The sequence below is a fragment of the Leptonotus elevatus genome, chromosome 6, assembly GCF_054856555.1.
Source record: "Leptonotus elevatus isolate MCC_2025b chromosome 6, RoL_Lele_1.0, whole genome shotgun sequence".
NCBI classification, from domain to species: domain Eukaryota; kingdom Metazoa; phylum Chordata; class Actinopteri; order Syngnathiformes; family Syngnathidae; genus Leptonotus; species Leptonotus elevatus.
In genome coordinates, this window is record NC_141244.1 from 25747889 (window position 1) to 25763903 (window position 16015).

At 43.5% G+C, this 16015-nt stretch overlaps 1 protein-coding gene across 4 annotated transcripts in view; it reads left to right on the top strand.

Moving 5' to 3' along the window:
- Positions 1-16015, top strand: part of erfl1 (Ets2 repressor factor like 1) — a 112139-nt gene that overhangs the window by 91093 nt on the left and 5031 nt on the right. For all 4 annotated transcript variants that reach the window (XM_086078777.1, XM_086078776.1, XM_086078778.1 and 1 more), the window contains 4 exons: positions 8114-8187; positions 9503-9737; positions 13075-13252; positions 15268-15397. In XM_086078777.1, the coding sequence (XP_085934903.1) occupies positions 8127-8187; positions 9503-9737; positions 13075-13252; positions 15268-15397 (604 nt within the window). In that variant the 5' untranslated portion in view covers positions 8114-8126. The remainder of the gene's footprint in view (positions 1-8113; positions 8188-9502; positions 9738-13074; positions 13253-15267; positions 15398-16015) is intronic.

The following is a 16015-nucleotide window of genomic DNA, read 5'->3' on the forward strand; positions in this document are numbered from 1 at the left end:
GTTGTGTCTGCATTGCCTCCACCTGAAGCATCTTACGGATTACAATTCATCGTAATACATTCCTGAAGCGTTTTTGTATGAATAGCTCTTCTTTTGAGTGCTAAAAGTGCTGTGAGTAGCGTGCTAATTAGCGTTAGCCGCTAACGGTTAGCGAGTCAATGGCGCTTTCCATTGTGCGTTAGCCTTGAGCTAGAAGTGAGGTAGACCGAACATGTCCTATGAGCCAGGAATAAACACATTTTTTTTACGATTCAAAACTTTACAAATGTAAAAAAAAGAAAAAAAAAAGGTTATTTTAATGTCTCCATTTGTCATTCTGTCTTGCAATCTAGAGTAAATAATGACGATTCTTTACACATCTATAGGTTGAAGCAGAAATCATTGCCCATCAAATCATTTTGAATTAAAAATTTATTCCGAATCAAATCGCTGACCCAAAAATCAAATCGAATCGTGAGACAGTCAAAGATTACCACCCCTAGTTTTTACCTTATTTGATGGGGGGGGTTTCAGATTTTTTTCCTGGGTGTTCAAACATGTTTACAATGTGTTTATTTTAATAAGTTGAAACATCAGAGTTCCCACTTTCCTTGAACGCATCTTAAGAGAATGCCAAGCAGTTTGTTTCCCTGTTCGCCAAAAGAGTACGCATGCGTGTGCACGCGTGCGCGCGCGAAGGTCAGCTCGCCGCCTCGCTCCCGCGCACGTTTTTTGATCTCTCATCCGCGAGATCAAAGGCGCTCTCGGGCTATTAGTCCGCGCGAGCCATTGATCCCTCATCGATCCGAGCGAGACGCCGCCGCCGCCGCCGCTTCCGCCGCCGCTGCCGTCACCGTGCACGCGCGCGTCAGCCCCCCCAAGCACGAGCACGCCGTGATAGTGATAGCTCGGCCAAACTAAACTCCAGTGCTGTTTTTTTCTTCTTCTCTTTTTTTCCCTTTTTTTTTTTTTTTAGCCGCGGGACATGAAACAATGAGGCCCGAGCCGGTTTTAATAAAGCCCGCTTTCCCGCCTTTCAACTCCGGCGCGAGGCGGACGAGCCCCGGCAACGGAGAGCGATCGATAATTAATGACGATGAATAATTTAACCCTATCGATTGATACTTTCTTCTTCATCTTCTTACTACCCCAGTCTTTTTCCTTATTTATTTATTTTGTTACCCCCCTTCCATTCCATACCATATGTAATACTAATACATCCTGCTCGTCCAAACTTGTGTCCGTCTAGGAACAAGTCTGGAAAATAAACACATTTCTTCCTCATTAGCAGACACACCATTCGAATGAGCAATGATCATGAAAATATGCTAAATTGTGCTATAAGCTAACACAATCTTCAATCAAAGCTGTAACAACCATTTACAGCGAAAAGTAGTCCCCCCAAAAAAATGCTTTTTAAAAGTGTCTTATTATAGAGAAAAACTAATTCCCTCATGATGACCTCACCTTAGACATTTATTTTATGTCACCTATACCATTTATCATCAAAAATATAATCTTTATTTTAACCTCCGTGTCCAAGCTAGCTGTAACTATCTAATGCTAAATGTAGTTCCTAACAAAAATGTCTTATGGAAAAAAAAAAAACCTATTCAGTATCACACACATACACACCTTCACCTTAGTATTGTATGTCATTGATAACAATAATGTAACATTTTGCATTTAATATGCTACAAAAAAAAACATGCTATAGCTTCATGAGTTAAAGTTAGCTGTAACCATCCACAGCTAAAAGTACTGGTCGTCCCCAGAAAAAGCTTTTTTATTATGGAGAAAAATCAATTTCACACTCTCCCCTTAAGTGTTTATTTGATGCCTCTTCTACCAATTATCTTTTTTTTTTTTAAATCCCTCCTCCTCAGGTGGAAGCCCGGGGACACCGCCCCTTTGCCCCTGAGGTAAATTGAACACCAACACATACAACATCAGAGTTTAAGGCCTTTTCACACTGCACTTGTTTTTCTTGGTGTTTGCTGCCGGGCCACACTCGAGGCTAAAAGAGCCTTGGCGAAAGCTTGCCCATATTTGGAAGTGCTTGGAGAGGGAGACTTTTCCTGTTGGTTGGTGACACTAGTTTCTGTTCTTTAAATATTTTAAACTTCAAAATGTATCATTTGGACCTGCATTATTGTGAACTTGGCGGTTAAACATCGACTCATCAAAATTGTTGTTAGTAAACCACCACAACAGGCTACGACGGCGTATAAGGGCCACGTACAAATATTTATTTTTTAGAGGGCGGGGAAAATATTCCGGGGGGGGGGGGAATATTCCGGGGGGGGGGGGGGACTTGAAAAATTTTCCCACTTTTTTTTTCTCAGAATATTGCCCCTGCCCTAAAAAAAATAAAATAATTATACATGGCCCTAATACGCCGTCGTAACAGGCTGATTAAAAGGTTTTGGGAAAATTATTATTTGTGATTCCTAACAGATAATGTTTGTTTAATCTGACTCCGAAATGTAACTTTTTTTTAGAAAGCTAAAGATGTCCAACTCTCGGCCAAGTAACAGTTTTATTGACAAATAATAGGTCCAAATTCAAAAAAAGATATATCCCCATCCCAATGTTGGTGGAAGGACAGGTTCCTCTTCCTCTTCCTCTTCCTCCTCCTCCTCTTCCTCCTCCTCCTCTTCCTCCTCCTGGTCTCCACTTCTGGTCCGGCAAACGCACATCGCGCAGTCCCTGTGTTGTTGCAGCCCGAGGCGCAGCAGTGTGTCAGAGCTAACCAGGGAGAGGAGAGAGGGAAAGATGGAGCGAGAGGCAAGAAAAGAGAAGACGGGGCGGAGGGCTCGCTCGGCCCTTTTTCAGGGGGCACCCCCCCCCCCCCCCCCCCAAAAAAAAGATGAGACGCACGCACTGAGTTTGTTTCATGTGCTGCAAAGAGAAAGCGCCGCTCTATCTTTTTATATCGTGACCCGTCACTCTTTGCCTTCTTCTTTCCGCAGCACTGGAGACGCGCAATGTTGCCTCACTGGTAGCCCCCCCCCCACCCCCCACCCCCCCCCCCGCCCCAATTGATATACAGTCACTTCAAACTACTGGCCCACTAACCTCGCTTCCACCGGACCGGGCCCACTTGTTAAAACCCACTTCAGTCAGACCTGTTTGGGAGGAAGAAGAACACACATGACGTCAAGCAACACAAATAACATTAAAAAAAAAACAGAGACGGCGTCAATCTTTTTTTTTTTTTCCATTGAGAGATTATTGTACGTTCCGAAAATTGGCATGCTTGAATTTCACAGCATCTGACAAAAAAATAAGATTGTGTTTTTCAATTAAATCTCATGTCAATAATTCAGAGATGACTTTGTTTGTTTGTGAAACTTAAGTTTTAAAGTGCCTTCAAAATGACAAGTGCCAATTTATTTTAAGTGAAAAGTTTTGATATGATGGTGTTAAAATCAATTTCTCTTGGGCCTTAAAGAAAAAAAAGTAGTGCTTGTAAACAGACCTCCAACAATCGTATGTTTTCTGGTTGCCTTGCAAAAGTAATTCTGAAGTGGTTGAGGGAGCCATTATGGGTGGGACGCAGACAGCTCGTAATTTTTTTTTTATAAAAATACAGCGTACTCGGGCCGTACGATATTGCGCTCCAGTCACTCGCTACTCTGTGAGCAAATACTGCGTAGCTCATCTTTTGGCTAGCAGACGTCCTAGTTAGCAATTTGCTTCTGGCGGGAGGTCAAATTCATTTTGAATCCGCATCTGAAAATGTAACATATACCTCGACTCGAATAGACTTAAGTCGCTCATTTTATGACTTGCAATTTGCTTGGCGAAAACGTATGAAAAATTCCATTTGATTTTGACTTTTGTTTTCTGTTTACATTTGAAAATCTTTTTTTAATGTAGTGTACCTTCTTGTTTTTGAAAGAAAAGTTCTTTTTTTTGTGTAGTGCGAGCAATGACGGCCGCCTGTACGCGGAAAAGGGCCGAGGCTGAGCAGATGTCACAAAAGATGAAAACATTTTGGTTCAAGGATCGTCGTTTAAAGTCAACGTCAACTTGCAAGGTTTGAAACTTGGAAATGAGAGTTACAACATCTACCAGGTTTACTTTCATCAGTCAGACGCGGGTAAGCTAGCTGTGTGAGCTGTGAAGCTAAGCTAGCTAGGTTAACTTGACAGTTAAGCTCAGTTAAGCTTTCATTGAAGTCTAAATATCAATTTTTGTGTTGCGTGTGTTCATTTTTTTTTTGGGGGGGGGGGGGTGAAAAACTTTTGATCACTTATTGTGACTGAACAAGATTTAGACTTTTGACTTTAACCAAGTAATGACTTGACTCGACTTGCTGGATATTTTTTTCCACTGAACTGAAACTGAAAACACTGAACTTCTAGACCAGGTACCGTCTATAAAAAAGAACTAAAGTCCTGCTTTATTTGCATAAATTCCCATGGAAAGTTTCCAACCGGGTACAATTCAGCAGCCCTTTTTTGTAACTGTCCGTCTGTGGTTTTTCTTGTTGGTGGGCCGCATGAAACGCTCTTGCGGGGCCGCTTTTGGCCCACGGTGCTGCTGCAGGTTCCCCCGGTTGGGTGTTTAGTGCGGTGTCAACGTGTGATCCATCATCAGTTGTTGGGAACGGCCCCTTTTGTTTGGAGTACGGCGTCCTCTGCGCCCCCCCCCCCCCACCCCCCTCCCCAATAAAGCGCTCTCTTGCTTTTGTGCTCTTTCATCAGCGCCCCGGCATCTTTTTTAGCAAAACAAAGTGCTCTCTGGCCGTATTGATTCAGTCACTATCGATGGGCTCTACGTCTTTATTTGTGTCGGCTACCTGAATACCTGCGCGTTTGTACCGCGCTGTATACTTCCAATCGGTGTGTGTGTGTGTGTGTGTGTGTGTGTAACTGTGAGTGTGTGTAGGCGCGAGCGTGCACGAGCAGCGCTATTCCCTGGGCTGCTAGTTATAATGTTTCTGGGGGTGATGGGGGGGAACTTGAAAGCCCTGCGCTGCCCAAATCAAAACTAACAAGGAAATGATGGAGGCTCCTTTATCTCCTCTCTGGCCCTGGGCGGGAAGCTGAAGGGTTGGGGGTGGGCGGAGGAGGAGGTGAGGAATGGAGGAGGGGGGGGGGGGGGTCGCCTTGCTTCCTCTTTGATTTGTAAAAAATGCATTACCTCCGAAATCAAACGGAAAATTACTGCGCCGACGCAAAACACACCGAGGGGCGGGGTGAGACGGGGGAGGCGGGGCTCGGAGAGTGCCTGAAGAGACATGAAACAGGTGGCGGCGACAAGGAAATGAAGGATTCACCTGGGATTCACCTGGATGGCAAGCAAAGGAGGTGCGAGAGACCTTGATGGAATCTTTCTCAGAGGAGAAGCCTGAAAAGTGTGATGACCCGCGGCGCACATCGAGGGGCAAACGTATACGTTCCGACCTGCACTGCACGGAATGTCGTATTTTCGTTCAAGGCGGCGGCCTTCGGTTGGACTCTTGGGTTAGAGAGCAGCATTTTAACCGAAGGCCATACTTCTCACAGTGCTAGCAAAAGGCCACAGTTTGGCCTCCAGTTGCAGCCGCAATGTGAAAATAAGCGGTAAAATATCTGCAGGAGTGTCCAAACTTTTTCGGGGGGAACAAAATTTTGGATGTGGTTGCACTTTGATCAGAACCCGTTACATCTGATTTTCCTGAATGAAGGACTGAATTATCTATCCATCCATGTGATGTGTGTGGCCGTCTGTCTGTCTATCACGAGATTGACACCTAGCTAGCTATCATGAGGTAGGTATCTATTTAGCTAGCCAGCTTGCTAGCTATCACCAGCTCGGTATCGACCTGGCTATCGCTAGCTAGCTAGCTCTGGCTAGCTACTACTGTATAGGGTGACCAAACATTCTCTATTGGAAGGACAAACCATTTTCTAAAATCCTGTTCGGGCGTCCGGGGGGGGTTTATAAATTTATGAAAATGTTTGCATTGCGTGACTAATAGGAGGTGAAGTGCACTGTGTAACTGCGACTGGTACCACAATTTCAAGTCCAGGGCAAGTGTCCTCTTTTTTGGGGGAAATAGGAATATGGTCACCCTACTACTGTACATCTATCTAGCTAGCTAGCTAGCTAGCTGTCTGTCTGTCTGTCTGTCTGTCTGTCGCTAGATTTTCTGTCGCTAGATTGTCTGTCGCTAGATTGACACCAAGCTAGCTATCATGAGCTAGGTAACTATTTAGCTAGCCAGCTAGTTAGCTATCATTAGCTAGATATCTAGCTTGCTATCTGTCTAGCTACTGTAGTTAATCTATCAGTCTGTCTATTGATCTATCAATCGCGAGATTGATGTCTAGCTAGCTAGCTAGCGATCTAGTGATAGCTAGAAAGGTTCAGACTCTAAATTGGTGAAGACTCTAAATTGTCCATTGGTATATGTCACAAGCCTCTCAAATATGAGCTTAAGCTGGACTTTGTACACACCATATGTGAATTGTGTGTGACATTGTGTGCGGCAGAAACATAAATAAGGAATGATAAGTTATCAAGAAGCAAGAAGGCCATATATGTATATCTAAAGACAGAAAGGAACAGCACGAAAACACCACAGATAAAGTAAGCGAGAGAGTTGCTACCATCCAAAGGCCACAAGCGGGTTGAGAGAAGGAGTCTTTTGCAAAAGAGAGAGAGAGGGAGAGAGAGAGAAATGCCTGGAGTTAGCAACAATAATTTATACAAACACACCTTAATAATTCACATTCTATTTCAATGCTGGAGGGAAAAAAAATCCCAAATTCACAGAGCATAATTAAATAGAGGCAGAAGAAGGAGCGCAAAGGCAGCGATGCAGAGGGCAGCATTAAAGATGGCAAAAAAGAAGAAGCTGCAGTCAAAGCGGCGGCGGCGGCGGCCAGGCGAGGGCATTTTCTTCTTCTTCATGTGATCTTTTGTAAAGCAACGCCAATGAAAAGTCGCCGTGTGTCGACCGACAGCACCGCCAGCCCAAATTCTCTCCTGCTCGCAACATCATTAGTGTGGTGATTAGCATTTTACTGATTTACATGCCGCTGACACCCCCTACCTCGTTGAGGAGACCTGCTGGCATGTAAAAAAGAAAAAGAAAAAAAAAAGCAATGGAATTCAACAGTTACTTTTGAGCTTGCTCTCAATGGAATTTTCTTGGTACAAACATCTATCCTTTATATATATATATATATATATATATATATTAATTTATGAATTGTTATGAAATTACTGTATCAAAGACTTATCAAAGACTTAAAAATGCAACAATGTTTCTATTCAGTTAACATTTCTTTCCACTTTCATGTTAACAAGAGTATGACAAATTAGGGGAAACTTTTTTACATATAATTGTAAATTTAGATATAGATTGAGATATTATTATTATTATTATTATTATATAAAATGTGCGATTAATTTGGGATTAATCATGAGTTAATTATTGAAGTCATACGATTAATTACAATAAAAAAATTTTTTGACTGACACCTCTAATATATATATATATATGCGCTTGCATCCATGTGAACATTACGTTCTGGATTTCCAACAAAATTGCAAGTGACTGAACACTTAAACTTGTGTAGACCGAAAAAAATTTGAGCCAGTATGTCGTCATAGTATCGACTTGCAATTTTGCGATGCATTTGCTTCCAGTGTTTCTTTGCAATTCTTCCCTGCCACATTTTTGCACCTTCAACAGCAACTTCTGCCGCACTCCAAAAGTTCCTCTCGGTGCACTGAACATGATGCAAATACGCGTCGAATAAACAAAACGCCGCTAACTTTTTTTTTGCTTCTCATAACTTCTCTACGCAAGAATACTGGAAAATTCCGCCTGATTAAATCAAATTAAACTTTAACGTGCTCTTCAAGTGCCCGGCTGCTGCTTATGGATGCGGGCGTGGATGTCCAACGCGTTGCATCACGCTCGGCCTCAGGTGGACGCGCCGGATCGCATCCATCAAACGCCTCATCCAAACATAACCTTGCCGCGTTGCGCGTCAATACCGGCCACGTTTCGGAATGGGCGCCGCCCGCGTCCTTCGGCGCTCGCGCACTGCGTTCAAATCCCTCAGCGAGCTCCAAATCAAGTGTGCTCTTACCTCTCAACTGATGAATGCTTTTCATGTTTGTTTGTCAGGTGTTGCAGAGGCATGGACTGCAACTGCGTCAGCGATCTGCTGCTCCCACCGGTGCCCGCACTTTGGACGCCAGGTTGGTAATTCCAAAGTCTCGTCCTGCTCCGGTGAAATGAGTGGAAATGCCTTGAATCGGTTCCAGTCCTCAACCCCCCCCCCCCCCAAGAAAATTTGTATAATACTAATAGAACGAATAAGTCGCCCGATTATGGCCCTTCAAGCATCAGCCAATGATTGCAGATTGAAAAACACTGGTCTCATTCTTTATTATACATTCAATACCATAACCTTGTATTCTTAACTCATTCACTGGCAGCCATTTTCACTGAAGCAACCCCCTTCACTCCCGGCTGTTTTACTGGATTTTGACTGATTTTGCAATGCCCACAGAATATTATGTTCTGTTGCTATAAAAACATGGAAAACCTACCCCCCCCCAAAAAATTTTTTAGAGTCTCTTTATTTCATCAGGAAAAAAAGTAGATTTTCTATCTGTTTCCGTTTTGCAGCAATTAGCATTAGAATATAGCATCATTATTCACAAATATGTTTCAAATTGTGGGGGAAACAGCTTGTTTGCAACATGGCCCTGGTTGATCTCTTATACTCTGCTGCCACCTGCTGGCCGTTTTTTGTAATAACTACAATTCCTTTAAGCAACCTCTTCATGTCAGAAGCTGTATCAAAGCCTTCTGTATGCTCTAGCATAAAAAAAGCAAAAATAAGTTTTTGGGAGTGCAAGACAAAGTATTAAAAAACTTGGGGGGGCTTTGAATGCGTTAAGAATATATGCCTGTGAGTCATTTTCATCATAGAGTGTCAAAGTGCGACAGTTTTTTTTTTTGTGTTTATAATTTGAAAATAATCTAAACAATGTGTGAAAGTTTTGGCATCTCAGGTTTGGTTTTGTCCGTCAGGTTGTTGCCAAACTCGGGAGTGAATGCGCTGTTGATTCACTTCCAACTTCTTTGGCGTTTAAAGAACACAGCATGACATCAGTACTCTGTATTAATATATCATTTCAACTCCAGTATTTGCTTCCTGGTTCTGACCAGGGGTTAGCATTGGTGTTGATCCATTGCCTTGGCGGAGGTCTGCCCTCTGGTCGAGCTTTGTGTTGACTTTGATTGTTCAATGAGTACAAACACTTGACTCGGTGTGTGCGCTCTGTGCAGCATCAATCACTTTTCTCCCGTACGGAGTTGTCATCACGCACCTGAGCAATCTGTGCAGGCCAGAGGCCACTAGCGCACGCTAACGTAGCTCAGGGCGCACGCGCTCTTCTATTAAACACATCATCCCTCACCTTCATCGCTCATCCAAACGGCGACCTCCTCCTCCCCGGCGGCGACGGGCAGAAAATTGACGACGGGCCTCCCCTCTCTGCGCAGGGTTCGCCTTCCCGGACTGGGCCTACAAGCCCGAGTCCAGCCCAGGATCGCGGCAGATCCAGCTGTGGCACTTCATCCTGGAGCTGCTGCAGAAGGAGGAGTACAACGGCGTGATCGCGTGGCAGGGCGACTACGGCGAGTTTGTCATCAAGGACCCCGACGAGGTGGCCCGGCTGTGGGGGATCAGGAAGTGTAAACCGCACATGAACTACGACAAACTGAGCAGAGCACTGAGGTATTTCATGCCATGTGCTGCCGTCGCAATCAGCGTAATTATCCACTCACGCTGTTGTGAAAAATTATCCATAGAAATTATAATAACCAAATACAGGGACAAACATGGGCCGTATTTTTTCGGACTCCAAAATCCAGAGGTGGCAAATCCAGGTCCAGAAAGTAAAAATCCTGCCACAGTTTGGCTTTAGGCCCTGATGATACTAGCTAGCTATTTAGCTAGCTCCCTAGCAGGTAAACGAGCACCATAGGAGCTAGCTAGGGAGCTAGCTAGCTAGCACCTGAAAGTAAAAACTCTGCCACAGTTTGGCTTTAGCCCCTGATGCTAGCTAGCTAGCTTCCTAGCAGGTAAATGAGCACCACGGGAGCTAGCTAGGGAGCTAGCTAGCTAGCATCAGGGGCTAAAGCCAAACTGTGGCAGAGTTTTTACTTTCAGGTGCTAGCTAGCTAGCTCCCTAGCTAGCTCCTATGGTGCTCGTTTACCTGCTAGGGAGCTAGCTAAATAGCACCTGGGGCTAAAGCCAAACTGGCAGGGTTTTTACTTTCTGGACTTGGATTTATCACCTCTGCTATCGCGTTCCGTAATCATGTTGACTTTCTGTGCATTTTCGCCACTTTCTGCCCAGGAGTGGTAATGCGCCAAAAAGTATTTGCCAACAATAGAAGAAGAAGTAGAAGTATTAGTCATGCGTTACCACATTCCACATTCTTTATTACATGCTAAAGAAGATGGCGGTAATGTAGCATAAGAAAGAAGAAGAAAAAATAGAAGAAGAAGTCATTGTGGCTAATGTGTGATGTGAGTTAGCTGTTGCCGCTAGCATGCAGCCACAACAATTATTTCCTATTTATAGCAGCAAATGTTCACCTATCTTGTGTGAAATTGACTTCTGTATGCTCATGTTTACATGGAAGATATAAAAAAGAAGTTTAAAACATCTGCTATTCCACAATTGCTGCTCTTTATCGGCGGCCATCTTAATGGAAAGTTGACAGAGGAGATGGCCAGCCAACAATGTCAATACGGATTTCTGCGTGAAGTTTCTGGGACTTTTTCAAACTTGTTTCATTTGAACACATCTGGAGCACCGGCAAATACGGAGTTATCATAAATGACTTGCGCCCCTCCCCTCTCCCCCCCCCCCCCCCGCTTTTCCGTGGCCTCTTCTTAATGGGGGTTGTCGTGGGAGTCTAATTGTTATGAATTGTCTGGGGCCACAATTAGCCTTTCTTAATTAGCCTCACTTAATTGCTCAATTAAGGGCCGCTGCTCGGTTGCCACGCTGAGCAAAACGCACGTCGGCGTGTTGGGCCGCTGATACATACGTGCTGCTTTAAGTGGCTTGATGTCATGCATAATGAGGCGTTTCAACGCCAAACTCTCTTTGTGGATATTTTCAAACAAAGGAAGCAGCAAAGTTGAGCAAATGAACGAGTCAATTAAGATATTTTGGCTTTTTCACACCCCACCCCCCCCCCACCCCCCGCCTGTGCGTTCCGCTCTTTCACCTGAGCCAGGTGGCATGAGAACACACCTCGGTGGTCGGCGCAGGAAAATGACATGCCCACCGGGGTCGTAACCATGGAAACACCCCCTCCCGTACTTCCCCTTAAAAATCTCAATATGATCTGATGTTACTTGTCAGTGTTCATTTACAGTCATGTTGTACTTGTTAGCTCCAAAATTAGCATATTTTCAAGTAACGTCAAACATGTTATTATTTTCCAGTCTCGTAATCAGACTTTTCTCTCTTTATAATATCCCTAAATGTTGTTACGTATTGTGCATGGAGCAAAACTAATGGATCGCAGCACAGTCCCACCAGATTGTGTGAATGCAGGTGGTCCCCAAATGTAATCGTTATATTTATAATCAATGTATAAACATTTGTTACTATTGCGTTTTACTATTATAACATTAATAGCTGAAAAAGACTGCCTTAATTTTGTATTGTATACATTTTTTTTTATCTATGGTAAGCCAAGTCTTGAAAGACAAGTTGCCCATTTATGTTACGTGAAATCCAGAAAATATTAATTTTATAATACAAAAATAATTATGGCAACTCAAAAAGGTTGTCTTTTTTGTTGTTGTGTAAAAACAAACTTTATTCTTAAATGTCACTGTTTAAACCATGTGGCAATTTTATGTTAAGCATTGTTGTCGGTATTTGCTGAATGTAGCTATTAAAGTAACTCGAAATCTGTCTTACTTTTACTACTTACTAACTGAGTTACTTTTTCAAGCAAGTAATCAATCAAGTAACTGAGTTACTTTTAAAGTCAATTGATCAATCAAGAAACTGCGTTACCTTTCAAAGCAAGTAGTCGGTAAAGTAACAGTTACTTTTTGAAGTAAGTAATCAGTAAAGTAACTATGTTACTTTTTAAAGCAAGTAGGTAAGGTACCAGTTACTTTTTAAAGCAAGTAATCAATAAAGTAACTGAGTTAGTTTTAAAATCAAGTATTTGGTAAAGTAACAAAGTTACTTAAAATCAAGTAATCGTAAAAGTGAAAGTTACTTTTTAAAGTAAGTAGTAATCAGTAAAGTAACTAAGTTGCTTTTTGAAGCAAGTAATCAGTAAGGTAAGAGTTACTTTTGAAAGCAAGTAATCAGCAAAGTAACTGAGATATTTTTAAGTAATCAGCAGAGTAACTCCGTTAATTTTAAAATCAAATAATCAGTAAAGTGACAGAGCTACTTTTTAAAGCAAGTAATCAGTACCGTAAACGAACTAAGTTACTTTTTCAAGGTAACTGGCAACACTGTTCATTTGAGCAATTATTCGAATAAGGGTTGCAGGTGAGATGGCGCCTATTCCAGCTGATTTTGGGCGAGTACGGACAATTGGTCATTTGGTCACATAGGAAGACCTGAGCCAAGATTCAAACCCAGAACCCCTAAATGTTGGATTAAATTGCCTTCAGCTTCAGCAATCAAGGCAAAATGTGGTCGTTGTAACAGGACTCCCAAAAAAGCTTGAAAGACCCACGAAGAGGAAGTCATCCGAGATCGTCTCTGATTATCGTCTCTTGTCTGATGCTAAATGGAATTTTTCATGTCGACGTCTCGTCTGCTAGTGGCGGAATCAAACTAAATACGTCTCACGCGGTACTGAATGAAGGCATCGAGGCGCAAATTGATCGGGGAAGGGAAGGAGACGTATTCAAAAGAGTGGGAAATGAGCGTAGCGCCGACCCCGCAGCGCTGTTTACTGATTCATTCTCTCCCCCCCCACCCCCCCAAAAATCATCCTCAAACCTTGACGCCGGCCTTGTGAAACCTTCCCTTCCTGCATCCGCCCGCCTCATTCGAATTTCCTCTGCTGTGTTGCAGGTATTACTACAACAAGCGCATTTTGCACAAAACCAAAGGGAAGCGCTTCACCTACAAGTTTAACTTCAGCAAAGTGGTGCTGGTCAACTACCCCATCCTGGACATGGCCAACTCGCCCTTCTTCCTGGCCCAGAACCACTTCAACGGGGGCTCCGGCGCACCCGACTGCACCCCGGAGGTACTCAGACATTTCACGCGCCGCCGGGTTTTCGCCGCAGCGTGAGCATGAACGAACCCCGGGAAAGATCGGCAAAAGCAGATATGTTGTTTTGTTTTGGTTTTTCATGCAATCGTTCTAACAAAAATCTATTGCTGTCATGTGGTTTCGCCGTTTGCGGCGAGCGCGTACCCGCTGAGCCTTCCTGGGTGCATGAAAATCTGTAAAAAAATAATGTTAAGATTCAAGACTTAACTCTCAAACTGCCATTTGTAAATTGACTCTCCGTTGATGGGAAAAGCTGAATTGATGACACTCGTAGTGGAGATTTAACACAAACTCTGCAATCTGTTCCAGTCCCCCAAAAACACACATAAAATTTTCCATTATAAATAAAAACAGCACTCTAGTACTGCTGCACACACACACACACACACACACACACACACACACACACATATATATATATATATATATATATATATATATATATATATATAATTGTAACGACCAATCACAGCGCACCTGTTTTTTTCAAGCCGAGCTGTGATTGGTTGCTACTTGAGCCCTGAGCAACTGTGATGTCATCAGTGATGTCATCTTCAGTCGAGAGCAAGTGGCAAAATGGCCGCCCCCTGAGATGGATTAAAAACGGGCTGGATTTTGCTTCATAACTCCAGATGACCATATTTAGACTCGTCGGGCTGCATAGAACATATTATTGTAAAAAAATAATAATAATAATAATAAAATTGGGTTGACTTTTAATTAAATGGGTTTCCTTCTGGTGTGCTCACCATGGCCACCAGGGGGAGACGTAGATATATTTAGATTGTATGGTGTCATTCGAAGAAGACATCATAAATAAGCTAAATCAACTAATAGTTTATAGCTTAAAGCTAATATTAGTTATTTTCTGCGGAGGATAAAGAATATAGGCGTAAGTATTGCCATATTGTCTGTGTAACGTATCATTTTATTACTTGTGTTCCTCACTGAGTACGGACAAAGTTTCCGTGTGATGTGAAAAAAGTACAGTAAGCGTGTCATCCATCACGCTTAAGGTCGCGAGGAGATGGCTTTAGGTCGTCCTTACCCCCCCCCCGAGCTCCCCCAAAGACGACATGATCCCCTCCTCTCTCTCATCCCCCGTCTTCGGCGCGTCATCGATCTCAAATGAAAGCGGGGCCGCGTCAGATCACATCAATGGCGCGGCTCGTTAATGCGCTTTGTTAAGCAAACGCGGATCTGCCGGCTCTGGCGGCTCGGGGACTGCGGTCTCGCCTTTCAAACCTCGGGGTGACACGGGATATTGATCCGGGGAGAAGGGGGACAAAAATCCCCCCTTTGTCCCGCCGATTCCCCGGCTTCATCTGTTCCATTTGTTTCAGCCGCTCTCTGGTGTATTTCACGGCCTGCGTTGCAAACGAGTGTCACCGCGTCAGATCTGGCCGGCGAGCGGCCTCAATCGGCGCCTCGCCGGCCGGCTTGCCGCTTTCCTCCTCGTTTATCCTTCGCCAGCCTCAAACGCGTCCTCTCCTCCGCAGCCCCCGATCCCATGACAGCCCTTTGTATCCCCGTCCTTGCCTCCGCTCCGTCGCCGTTTGCATCACACTTGACTGTCAACATGCGACGCCCGCACTTTTGCGGTGCCACCACCAGGGCGGCGCGTGAGAGGAAGGACGCAAGTCCTTGCGTGCGTGGGCTTATTTCTTGGGAAGGCACGGAATGACTGACAGAGCAGTGAGGGATTTATTGTTGAACTTAAAGTGCAAGTGCAAGCAAAAGTCTGCACACCCCCTGTTCAAATGCCCGTTTTTTGTGATATTAAAAAAATCGAGTCTAAAATAATTACCACACTCTAAAAAAGGTCGATTTGACCCAAATGTGAGTGAAAAAATGGGTCTTTTCAGCATAAAACATGAGTACTTTATTCTCTTAACATTCCGACTTTTTTTCTGATTGTTTTTCTCACGAGTACAAAACCGTGTCTGGAGGGAGCTCATTTCTTCTTTTTCTTGTGTTTGTGTGTGTAGGCCATCCAGTCCCTGCTTCCTCGCTTGCCAGACTCGGGCCGAGCGTCCTCCCTGTTTGATCGGGGCGGCGCGGTGCCGGCTCCGGAGGGAGACAAGCTCCGGCTGGACACGTTTCCTTTCCTGGGTTCAGGTGAGGAAACTGGACACGACAAGATGGCCGCCACTGTTGGGTTGAAAGTGGGTGAGCGTGCCACAAAGATGTGGGCGGGGCGCGAGCAATTGAGCCACTGAGAATTGCAATGAACTAAATGCATTTTTGTCATTTAGCAGGAAAGTCATTTCAAAATATGCATGTTCGTTTCTTAGCAGACTCCAAATCTTTGGGACTTTAATGTAATGAGTTATGACTTTGTAATGTGATATTTAGCTCGTTAAACCAGCGAGTCATTTTTGCGTCTTATTAATCAAAGTTACTCGCTATGTTACTACACTGTTCTTCTATCATAAAAAAATTAATTCAAATTCAAATTGGGCACTCAGTCAATAACCAACTAGTGATTCATCGCAAATTAATCGCATTTGATATTTTTCAAATTTGTTTTTAATTTCAATTTGATTCCAGACTCAGGGTCCACTCTTAAAAACTAACAAAACTAACAAAACAAAATAAACATACAAAGATTAAGAAAAATACAATATTTGTTATAAATGTACAATTTTTTTCCCTAATTTTTTATCCGCTTCTCATTCACTCCCAATCATTTTCACTGAAGCAAGACCCTTTGCTCCAAACTGTTTTACTGGATTT